This window comes from Budorcas taxicolor, chromosome 21 (assembly GCF_023091745.1).
Source record: "Budorcas taxicolor isolate Tak-1 chromosome 21, Takin1.1, whole genome shotgun sequence".
Classification (NCBI taxonomy): domain Eukaryota; kingdom Metazoa; phylum Chordata; class Mammalia; order Artiodactyla; family Bovidae; genus Budorcas; species Budorcas taxicolor.
The window spans coordinates 71084396-71096529 of NC_068930.1; the positions used below are offsets into that span (position 1 = coordinate 71084396).

Consider the following 12134-nt stretch of genomic DNA (forward strand, 5'->3'; position numbering starts at 1 on the left):
CTTTTTCAATGAGTCAGCTTTTCGTATCAGGTGGCCAAAGTATTGAAGCTTCAGCATCAGTCCTTCCAATGAGTATTCAGGGTTAATTTCCTTTAGGATTGACTGGTTTGATCTTCTTGCAGTCCAAGGGACTCTCAAGAATCTTCTCCAGGACCACAGTTTAAAAGCATCAATTCTTCGGTGCTCAGCCTTGTTTATGGTCCAACTCCCACATCCATACATGACTACTGGAAAAACCATAGCTTTGACTCTGCACACCTTTGGTGGCAAAGTGATATCTCTGCTTTTTAATACGCTGTCTGGGTTTATCATAACTTCCCTTCCAAGGAGCAAGTGTCTTTTAATTTCATGGCTATAGTCATCATCTGCAGTGATTTTGGAACCTAAGAAAAGAAAACTTGTTACTATTTCCACTTTTCCCCCTTCTTTTTGCCATGAAGTGATAGAACTGGTTGCCATTATCTTCGTTTTTTGCTTGTTGAGTTTCAAGCCATCTTTTTCATTCTCTTCTTTCACCTTCATCAAGAGGCTCTTGAGTTCCTCTTCACTTTCTGCCATTAGAGTGGTATCACCTGCATATCTGAGGTTGTTGGTATTTCTCCCAGCAATCTGTGTACAACATGGCAAATGTTATATCTCCATTTAGCAGCAGCAGCTGGGATCCACTGTTCTAGTCTGTTTTACTGGTCCTACCACCAGTTAATTTTTTATATGAAAACAAAAGAACAGATAAAGATAGAAAAAGCATCTAAAGGAAGCTTTTGTTTCCCTTGTAATATTTTTAGGGAAATCTGATCAGAAACAGTGGGGACCATTTTAGTGGACTCTGTTACTGATGTAGCAGACTGTGGTTCTGCCCTGAGAGGGTGGGCAGGGCAGGCTCCCAAGGGCTCCTGCATCACAGCCGGCCTGTGCGTTTACTTGTCTAAAGATCGTAGGACTGACTGGGGATCACATGCCCGAATGTGTGCACACACCACACATTCCGTACTCTGTTAAGGTAAATAATAGCTTCTGGAAACCTGTATGCTTGCACAGACTATATAGCAGAAGTTTGAGGTGCGTTTATTGTTCATTCAGCAGATATTTATAAAAAGAAGGAACCCATAAAGCAGACCTCCAGGGCTGACCCTCAGTTGACTGTAGTTTGTTTTTCTCTCTTCCTCTCACGTGTTCTTGACTTGAGCACATCTCATTACCTGGCTTTTGTCCTCTGACCTGAGGTCCATCCCCGGGGTCTAGGGTGCCTCGGGCAGCATTTAGGCTTCTCTCAGGCAGGCATGCAGCCACCTGCTTTAGCAACCTTACTTTTCAAGACCTTTTTTTTTTTTCTTTTTAAATAACTTTCCATCATTTTTCTGTTATTTGGCATAATTTACCATGTTGTGAAGTAATAAGCAAGGGACATACTTTGAAACATTTCAGCCCCCAATTAAAAAATCACCAGTTTCAACTTTGGGGACAAACAAGGGCCTTTATCATTTACTGACTCTCAGGTAAATGGGAGTTTTACTCTATTCTGAGTGGAGTAGCCAGTCAGTTTGTGAGTATATTAGATGTAAAAAAACAGAAAGTTAGTGCCTTACTATTAAAATGCCCTATATGTAGTTACTGTCTGAATTAAATTGGGTCTTTTGTCAGTAGAAAAAAATCCCCCCTGGTATTAGAATATATGCTAATGAACTTGAATTCATTCTCAGAGTTGATTTCTGTTTCCTACTTGGTGGTCAGCTCTACTGCAGTTAGGGAGGCTGGTGCGGCGTGGCTGATCGCAGCTGAGACCAGGCGCTCTGGCTCTCAGGCGTCTTCTGCTCACTCTGTCCCCTTAGCCTGTGCCCTCAGCGCGAGTCTGGTCATTGCCCCTGGAAAGTGAGATCTGAGGGAAGGGTCTTAGGGCTGGAAGGAGTGTATGTTTGTTTCCTGCAATTCTGTGCCACCTGCGTTTTCCTTTCTGAGTTTGTCTTGCTTTTGTAGTTGGTAAGGAGAGTCACACAGGAGCATAAGGAGGTGCTGTTGGTTAGTGGTCTCTTCCTGTTCCGGGAGAAAGCCTGGGAGGTGTAGCAAGGATGTGGGCCCTCCTTGGGGTGGCAGCTGAGGGAGTGTGAGCCTGGCAGTCTCCTCGAGCTCCTTTCGTGCGTGCGTGCTGGCGCTCGCCACCTTGTGCCGGACTTGGAGAGCAAGTACTCGGTGCTGTTCCTGTGGTTTATTGCCGAGATTTTCTTTATCATGAAAGTAGGTTGCTTGCTCTTGCGTCTGAGAATAAACCCCCATTTCATATTTCTTTTTATTTATAAATAATTATGTTTTCAAGTGCCAAAGTAATGTTTGCTTATCATAGAAAATTTAAGTAAAAAAAAAAAAAAGAAAAGAAAATTTAAGTAGAACCTTGTTTTAAAAAAAGGAAAAACCAGTATCATAACCTCACCATCCAGAAGTAAGTGCTGTATTTATTCGTTCCGCCACTTCTCTGTGAGACCTGTGCGTGTGAGATCCGTAACGAGGTGACACTGTGTAGCTCTGCTTCACTCCGGTCTTGCCTTCGTCTTCATCCTCACGCGTGGCAGCCTGAAGCATGTAATTAGTACCAGTTCTGGTGCCCATAGACCGTGCCCGCCTGCTCTTGTTCACGGCCTCCTGTCTTGTTTTTCAGTGGATGAATACATCGCCATTGCCAAAGAGAAGCATGGGTACAACATGGAGCAGGTAACGGTGGGATTTTGTTGTTGTTCAAAATGGGTTTTATAGCTCACCTGTCAGGTGTCTCGTGCTCTGTGTGTTAGGCAGCATGGCTTCCTCATTGCCATGCCTGGTGGTTACTGGCAGTGCTACAGGGGCTCTGATCCACTTGTTACTGCCTGAGACGGGCAGTAGAGACCCTTGGCCTGGAGGGGCGTCTGTGGGCTCCGCCGGTCCTCGCTGCCCAGGTCAGCAGTGGCTCTCAGTGGGTACTTGGGCACAGTGCTTTCTTACTGGAATGTATGGTTTGTTTCTTGTTCTTGTGGTTTCCTGACGCATGTTGTCACACTCAAATCTACTCAGACTTGTTTTGATTGTTTTGAATCATTTTTCAGGTTGTAAAATTTTACTCAGGTGTTAAGAATTGTTTGGAGCCAATTAATGAGAAATCCACAAGATTAATTTTTCTCCAGAAGCATGATATCTTATTTCAGCCTTATTTTTAGTGACAATTATTTCAGATTATCACCTCGTTAGATTAATACTTTCCTTTGTATTGATATAGATTTTACAGCCTGTAAATAATTTTTTTTCATTTACCCTAATGCCTAAGGATACCACTAATTTTGGTTACATAGACGTGGACCCTTTCTTTTTGCCATGGCCTCAATTTTGGTTATTTTACCTGGTAGAACTGTTAGGGAAGCCAGTTACAAGAAGGGAGTTACAGAATCTTTTGAAGCAAGAAATGTATGTCTCTTTCTCCAAAACCTGCTCTTGAACCTCACAAAGCTGCTTAGAAATTATTAATTTTTCATTTTGTTTAGAAAGTGTAACTATTATTGGGTGACTGCTAAGTGCACTTGTATGAAATTTGTAAGGATTTTGGTCTCCCAAAGTATGATTATTTCCACTTTAAAGTAGAATTACGGGGAGTTTTCTTAGAAGAGTATTCCTGAATTCTCTTGTTTCTACTTTGTTCCTTACTGATTTGTATTTTTTTTTCCTTTCTGAGCTGAAAAACAAAACTCTATATTTGAACTTTTCGGCCAAAGAAAAACAGTGGCGTGCTCTTTGAGTCACTTCCTCTTTTCATGTCCACTGGCACTAGAGTGTGACCCTTTTATAAGAGCAGATTCCAGAGTCCACTGCTTCTGCCATTGTCCACTGTGACCATCAGACTGGGTTTCTCAGGCCCCTGTATTCCAGTCTGAGCCATGAGGAGAGGGGGACTTACCTTGTAGGGCCTGAGATAAACGAGTTAGTGCACAGAGGGGCACGCAGCGGCATTGTCTGTGAGTTCCCATGTGTGTTTGTCAAGGTGTACAATGTGCTCCCCTTTGCCAGCCTCATTTCCACGATGTTTTAGTCACATTGTTGGTCTAAAAATTTCACTGATACTATTTTTCTAGGCTCTTGGGATGCTCTTTTGGCATAAGCATAATATTGAAAAATCATTGGCTGATTTGCCCAACTTTACCCCCTTCCCAGATGAGTGGACTGTGGAAGATAAAGTCTTGTTTGAGCAAGCCTTTAGTTTTCATGGGAAAACTTTTCATAGAATCCAACAAATGGTGAGTAGGTGAGACCACTGTGTGTGCGCGCCAGCCCCCTGTCCCCCTCCAGTGCCCCAGTAGGGCTGCCCTCCTCCAGTGTGAAAGGTCCTGTGTTTGGTGCAGTGGGAGCTGTTGGGTGGGCAACATTTCCCTGCACCTCCCTGCTTGATAGCCCCCCAGCCCAGCTCTTGGGTCAGGACTGCCTAGAGTTCTCTCTGTCTTGAGAGAAAGGGTCTCTGATGGTGAGTGGGTGAGGTGTGGCATTGGAGGCACTGTTTCCCTGAGGAGTTCTGCTGATCTCTCACATTTTAGAATGGTATTTGGTGGACTCCTACCATGAACACTAATTGACGGTCACAAAAACAACCTAGAAATTATGTTAGAAGCTTCAGCAGTCTGAAAACCCTGATTCACCTTCAACTGACTCTGCAGTCTTTCATGGGCCAAGTTTCACTTGGAGTCAAAACTTCAGTCATTTGAAACTGTATCGATGAGGGCTCTTCTATGAATTCAGAGAAAAATGACTGTGACTTATGACATTTCTGAATATGTGAGCGTGATCCTTATGAAATATATGTACACACATTTGATCTTTAAAGATTAAACCTGAACCAGCTCATCTCTTCTGTCCAGCTTCCTGATAAATCTATAGCAAGTCTGGTGAAGTTCTACTACTCCTGGAAGAAGACGAGGACTAAAACCAGCGTGATGGACCGCCACGCTCGGAGACAGAAGCGTGAGCGGGAGGAGAGGTCAGTAGGCACGGGTGGTATCCCAGCCGTCCGGGGAGCTCTGACGGCCCTGGCGTCTCTAGGAGCAGGTGGACACACAGAGGAAAGAGAGAGGGACCAGTTTCCCCAGGGCCTTCAGAGTGGACCCAAAATTTGCACAGATGAGCTGCGTTCAGGGTGTTACGTTCTGAAGGCATCTTTCCTCAGCATTCTGCAGTCACAGTGAGTGAACTTCCCCACACATTCCTCTCTTCCCCTTAGGGGTGTCTCCTTTAGCAAAAAGGAATCTCTTACTTCCGGGGTTGAAATTCACTCATATACTTCTGCAGGATTCAGCTGACATGTTTTTATGTCTGATTTGTTAAAAATCTGCAGTTTAGATTTCCTTCCTCCCTTTATCGACCATCTGTTCTGTGTATGTGAGCGAGAGTGCTGGTAGGGGATCCTTTTATGACTTCTTTATAAGGAGCTTAGTCTTAAGGACAGCTCAGTGTGCAGGACACACCTGAGACACCATGCCCTCAGCCTTTTGTACAGCAGAGGCGTGGAGGCAGCCTGTGCTCGCCCACGGAAGTGGGTTCTGGTCTCAGTAAGAGGCCTACTGGTGGGGTCCATGCACTCATTCCCAGGCCTCTGTCTCCTCAGCTCTGAAGGCAAGACACAGAATGAGTTTTGTGTTACTAGGAATATAGGTGGCTTTTAAAAATTATGTTTTCTATAATATATTACTTTTATAAATTGACAGTGCAAAAAAAAATGAAGCAATAAAATAAACTCTATGATCTTCATGGCCCTGTCTCAGGAGAGTGTTTTATGATTTCAAATGAAAGGAATGACGTGTGGGGACAAGTTGATAATCGGGTGTCACTTCTGGAGAATTCTAAGGTCTGGGCACAAGTATAAAATGAGAGCAATGTGAAGAACATCTGCAGAGCTCTTTCCAGCTGTAAGATTCTGTGAAATTGTTGACCTTGACAGTCTGCGTATTTTTTGGTCTGTATCACGTGTAACCAGTGGGTCTATTTATGGATCAGTACTCTCTGTAACCAAAGAAAAGCAGCAAACTGTTGAATTTGTTTTTAGTGTTAGCAACTTTTGATTAACATTTTTTGTTTTTATTATACCTTAGGTTTAATTCACCATTTGTGAAATAAATCTATTACTACAAACAGGTGCAGTTTGCTAAGTTGAAATCAGAATTAAATCTAAAAAAGAAAGATTGGGGTTTGTCATCCTTGAGGGTGGAACCATGACGGTTTGGCGAACATGCCCAGGTTCTCACTTTCTGTCCACCTAAGGCTGCTCCCGTCTGCCCTGTGCGCCTGCACCACCATCAGGAAGCAGACAGAGGAGGAACACAGGCCCCAGAAGACCCCAGGAGACGGCTGACTTTCTGGCGGGACCTGCCTGTGAAGGGAATGGCAGGGCCGGGGAGAATCCCCTCCGCCCCCAGCCCTTTCTCCTCTCAGCGCCTTCCTCAGCCAGAACTGCTTACAGTGCGGGCCTGGGCGAGAGATTAGAGGACGGGGTGCTGGTGGGCGTCCCACCGGGTTGGGCCCCTGAGACAAGGGGTGTTGGCACTCAAAGCCCTGAGTGCTGTGCCACCAGCCCTGCTCAGCTGGCTTTAGCTGCGGGCAGACAAGGCAGGTGTCTGGCCTCTGGGGGCTGTCATGCTCAATTCTTGTAAAGCTCCTACCCCCGACAGAGCTTTTTTTTTTTTGGCCAATACTTCATGGAAGAATATAAACAAAAGCATTTGAAGCACCGTATTGGTGTGAGCATTCTTTTTGAAGTTCACTTTGAGTTTTTCAGGCCACCAGAAACCTCCAGTTCTCAGAATTGTGTAGCTGTGGGAACACAGATGGGACATGAAAATGAGATTTTACTTGTGGGTGAATTTATTCCCAATATCATGAGCCTGTGTTCTTGAATAATTTCTCAGTTATATCTAATGATCATGTCCTGGTCCTCTACTAGATAATTAAGGAGAATTAAAGTCTTAAATTTGATATTTTCAGTTGAGAGAAAACACTTTACAAATATAAAGTGACAGTGTTCTAGGCTTGGTTTGGGAGATAGAAACCTATTTCAATAGCTTTTTTAATCATTTAGACTAAAAGAACTATGGAGTTGATATTTTATTTGAATTGTAAAAACATTTTTCTCAACATTCTGAAAACATATACTGATTTTATATTAAATCAATTTCTTGCTTATATTTGTATATTAAATAGAATTAGCACAAAATAATCTTTCAGTAACTTGTTTTTGTCTTCCAGTGAGGATGAACTGGAAGAAACAAATGGAAATAACCCCATTGACATGGAGATTGATCAAAACAAGGAAAGCAAAAAGGAGGTATTTTTTCCCCTAGTATTATTAAGGCAAATAAATTTCACTTACTAGTTTCAAAGTAAAGCATTCTTTTTCCTTAGTCTACTTAATATATTAAGTGCCATGTAGGAGACTTCCCTGGTGGCTCAGACGGTAAAAGCGTCTGCCTACAATGCGGGAGACCCAGGTTTGATCCCTGGGTTGGGAAGATGCCATGGAGAAGGAAATGGCAGCCCACTCCAGTATTCTTGCCTGGAAAATCCCATGGACAGAGGAGCCTGGCAGGCTACAGTCCATGGGGTCGCAAAGAGTTGGACATGACTGAGCGACTTCACTTTCACTTTCAAGAGATATCATGGTATGTATGAGTTTTTAAACAATATTATCAATAACCTCAGATATGCAGATGACACCACCCTTATGGCAGAAAGTGAAGAGGACCTAAAAAGCCTCTTGATGAAAGTGAAAGAGGAGAGTGAAAAAGTTGGCTTAAAGCTCAACATTCAGAAAACGAAGATCATGGCATCTGGTCCCATCACTTCATGGGAAATAGATGGGGAAACAGTGGAAAGTGTCAGACTTTATTTTTGGGGCTCCCAAATCACTGCAGATGGTGACTACAGCCATGAAATTAAAAGATACTTACTCCTTGGAAGGAAAGTTATGACCAGCCTAGACAGCATATTCAAAAGCAGAGCCATTACTTTTCCAACAAAAGTCCGTCTAGTCAAGGCTATGGTTTTTCCAGTGGTCATGTATGGATGTGAGAGTTGGACTGTGAAGAAAGCTGAGCTCCGAAGAATTTATGCTTTTGAACTGTGGTGTTGGAGAAGACTCTTGAGAGTCCCTTGGACTGCAAGGAGATCCAACCAGTCCATTCTAAAGAAGATCAGTCCTGGGTGTTCTTTGGAAGGACTGATGCTAAAGCTGAAACTCTAATACTGTGGTCACCTCATGCGAAGAGTTGACTCATTGGAAAAGACTGATGCTGGGAGGGATTGGGGACAGGAGGAGAAGGGGACGACAGAGGATGAGATGGCTGGATGGCATCACTGACTCAATGGACATGAGTATGGGTGAACTCCGGGAGTTGGTGATGGACAGGGAGGCCTGGCAGGCTGCAATTTGTGGGGTCACAAAGAGTCAGACATGACTGAGTGACTGAACTGAACTGAACTGAACCTTGCTTTATAGAACTTAAAAGTTTTATTTGCCAAGAAATATAAGAAAGGAAGCCTTAAAGGGGAAGATGGCATTAATGAGAGGTTTTCTGTAGGGTAGCAGTCCTCACTGTCCTCTTTGCTGGGCAGTCACTCAGCAGGTTAGAAAGGGGCCTCTTGCCCTCCTTTCGGCCTTGGGGCTCCTTCCTCCTGTGGGCGCCCGGGGCCTATGCCCTCTGGGTCATGGAGAAGCTTTAATCTCTCACGTTTTAAAAACCATGATGCCAGAGGTTTTTAGTCTGTGGATTCAAGAGGCCCACAAACCCCCACAATTATACATGACTTTGGGGGGTATATTTATAGCATTTATTTATTATAAACTGTTCACTGAGAATAATGGGGTGTCTGGGTGATCTTAGCCTTTGAAATGAGGGTGATAAACTTGGATTCTTTTGCTGATTCATAACTGAATAAAGCACATGTAGGATCCGTGAGGACCCTCTGAGGACATCAGGCCTTGTCACTGTGGCCCAGTGGAAACCCCCACAATACATACGTGCCTGCAGGCAGTCCCTGATGCAGCCCCCACCACCTGGGCAGAGGTCCCAAGCCCCCTGGTGTCCATCCCCTGGAGTCCCATTCAGGCTGGAGTGTGGAATCCCAGCGTTGGTATTACTTGTACATGTATTCAAATAAGTGTCTGTTGTTTCATTAAAATCTAAAAGTTTCTCTGTCTCAGAAGGTACTGAAGTATGAAAAAAACAAAAGAGTCTAGACATACCTAAACTAAAAATATACCAGTAGTAAATGCTTTTTTATAGATATGTAGGAAATACAGCTAAACAAAAGGGAAAAAATGAAAATGGTTTATAATATCATCAACCTTTATCAGGTCTTGGGTAAAGAAGCCGCCTGCCAATGCAGGAGTGAAAGTGAAAGTTGCTCAGGTGACCCCATGGACTATACAGTCCACAGAATTCTCCAGGCCAGATTACTGGAGTGGGTAGCCTTTCCCTTCTCCAGGGGATCTTCCCAACCCAGGGATCAAACCCAGGTCTCTAGCATTGCAGGCGGATTCTTTACCAGCTGAGCCACAAGGGACGCCCAAGAATACTGGAGTGGGTAGCCTGTCCCTTCTCCAGCGGATCTTTCCGACCCAGGAATCTGACCCAGGGTCTCCTACACCGCAGGCAGATCTTTACCAGCTGAGTCACCAGGGAAACCTACCAGTGCCGGAGGCATGGGGTTAATCCCTGGGTCAGGGAGATTCCCTGGAGGGGAAAATGGCAACCCATTCCAGTATTCTTTCATAGAGAATCCCATGGACACAGGAGCCTGGTGGGCTACAGCCCATGGGGATGCAAAGAGTCCGGGGATGCAGAGTCAGCTATGATTGAAGTGACTGAGCACGCACCCACCATCACTGTTAACATTTTGGTGACTCTTCCCAGAGGACCTTCTGTGTAAAACGTGCATGTGTGCATGCTCAGTCATTTCAGTCACGTCTGACTCTTTGCCACCCCATGGACTGTAGCCCGCCAGGCTTCTCTGTCCATGGATTCTCCAAGCAAGAATACTGAAGTGGGGTGCCATATTATATAGTTCCCTGTGCTATGTATATAATAGGACCATGTTTTTGCATTAAATATATAATAGCTTGTCTCTGCTAGTCCCAAACTCCCAATCCAACCCCCTCTCCCTCCAGCAACCACAAGTCTGTTCTGTATGTGATTCTGTTTGTTTTATAGATAAGGTCGTTTGTGTTCTGTTTTAGATTTCACATATAAGTGAAATCATGTGATACTTGTCCTTCTCTGTATTGCTTCACTTAGTATGATACTCTCTCGTTGCATTCATGTTGTGGCAGATAGCATTGTTTCCTTCTTATGGCTGAGGAGTTGTCTTCCGCTCTTCCCCAGTAGCACATTGGACGCCTTCCGACCTGGGGGCTCGTCTTTCGGTGTCACGTCTGTTTGCCTTTTCATACAGTTCGTGAGGCTCTCGTGGCTAGTACACTGGGGGGGTGGTGGTTTGCCGTTCCCTCTTCCACATTTTGTCAGAACTCTGCTGTGACCCGTCCGTCTTGGGTGGCCCTGCACAGCCTGGCTGGTAGCTTCACTGAGTTAGACAAGCCCTTCACTGTGACAAGGCAGTGATTCCAGCACATACGTACCACATCTTTTTTTATCCCTTCGTCTTGTCAGTGGACACTTGGGTTGTCTCCATGTCTTGTCTGTTGTGAACAGTGCTGCTGTGAAGAGAGGGCTGCATGTATTTTTCGGATTACAGATTTGTCCTTATATATGCCCAGGAGCGGACTGTAGCCCGCCAGGGGTCCAGGGGTCACTGGACCACATGGCAACACTGTTTCCAGTTTCTTGAGGAATGCTACTGCTAATCCTGGATGTATTTTTATGTCGAATATATTTGTATGCATAGCAGTATGTTTGTTATTCTGTCATACAAATCTTTTATAATTGAGTTGATTTATACAAATTTTTAACAGTCTTTTTCCCTATAATTAATGCTGAAATCTGGTACATAACTACATATTCGTGCACTTAATTTTTTCCATTAGAATTAATTTCTGGAAGTAGACTTACTGAGTCAAAATATTCTAGATCTTAAGACTTCTTTTGGCATAGTATATTATTATCAAATAGGAAACTGGTCATACTTTCTGGATGGCACTGTCACCAGTGATCTATGAGTGCCCAGATCGTTTTAAGGATTAGTTAAATTACATGGTTTGTGAAATCAAATTGAATTTGCAGTTTTTAGTAAGCTTTGTTTTTGATGCATTGTTATTTATTAGGTTCTTCAGTGGAACATTTTAAATGAAAGAGAAGAGGCTTGGTTTTATATTAATTTCTATAATTCTTACTTACATAGCAAAATTTCTGATTTGAAAAGAAAAATGGTTAGTTTCTTATTTAGTTTCTTAGCTTCTTAACCTGCTAAAATGTATGAAAGCAGACTTGGTTAGTAGGTGACCAGCACCGTGCTATTATAGAACACAGATTATTGCTGACTCAGATTTTTATGTGTTGTTTATTACCACTTGTTTGAGAGCTTATTGCTACCATCATAGTCTGCATGGTCTTTTTATCTGTCTTAAAATGTGAAGCAACAAGCTTGAATGTATTTTCAGCTTTACCAGCCAGTGTTAATAGACTAACAAGGTATTACAATCAGTTAACCTAAACTTCTTGTTAAAATGGTTACCCATAGGATGTTATCCTTTCCTTGCCAACATGTGAGTGCATTTCATTTCCAAAGGTTTTGGTTTTAGAAGGAGCATTTTAAAAAATGAGCAGCAGTCACACATTTCTGAATGGCAGCTCATGGCTTTTGAAGCAGGTTACATGCCATGGAAAGTGTGTCATCTCCAAAAGGGGTATATAAACAGGTTTCATATTGAAGTGTTTATTTTTATAACCTTCTATCAAGATTTAAGGAATCTAAATGGATCCTTATACATGTGCTGAACCATTTTTTTTTTCTTTCTGTGGCCATATGTCTGTCTGCATTGCTGGGGACTGTTAGGATGAAATCATTCCTTATTCGTATATACACAGCTCACCAGGAGGGAGCACGGGTTATTTTTTTTCCCTGTATTCTCCCAGAAGCTGGGAATGCTTCTAGTCAGAGGTTTATAGAATAAAGGAAGGAAGTAG

The 12134-nt window shown here is 43.4% G+C and overlaps 1 protein-coding gene across 1 annotated transcript in view; it reads left to right on the forward strand.

Annotated features, from left to right (window-relative positions):
• RCOR1 (REST corepressor 1) overlaps positions 1-12134 on the forward strand; it is a 116709-nt gene that overhangs the window by 93602 nt on the left and 10973 nt on the right. The window contains exons 4-7 of the mRNA XM_052659765.1: positions 2651-2703; positions 4089-4250; positions 4866-4984; positions 7243-7321. Of these exons, the coding sequence (XP_052515725.1) occupies positions 2651-2703; positions 4089-4250; positions 4866-4984; positions 7243-7321 (413 nt within the window). The remainder of the gene's footprint in view (positions 1-2650; positions 2704-4088; positions 4251-4865; positions 4985-7242; positions 7322-12134) is intronic.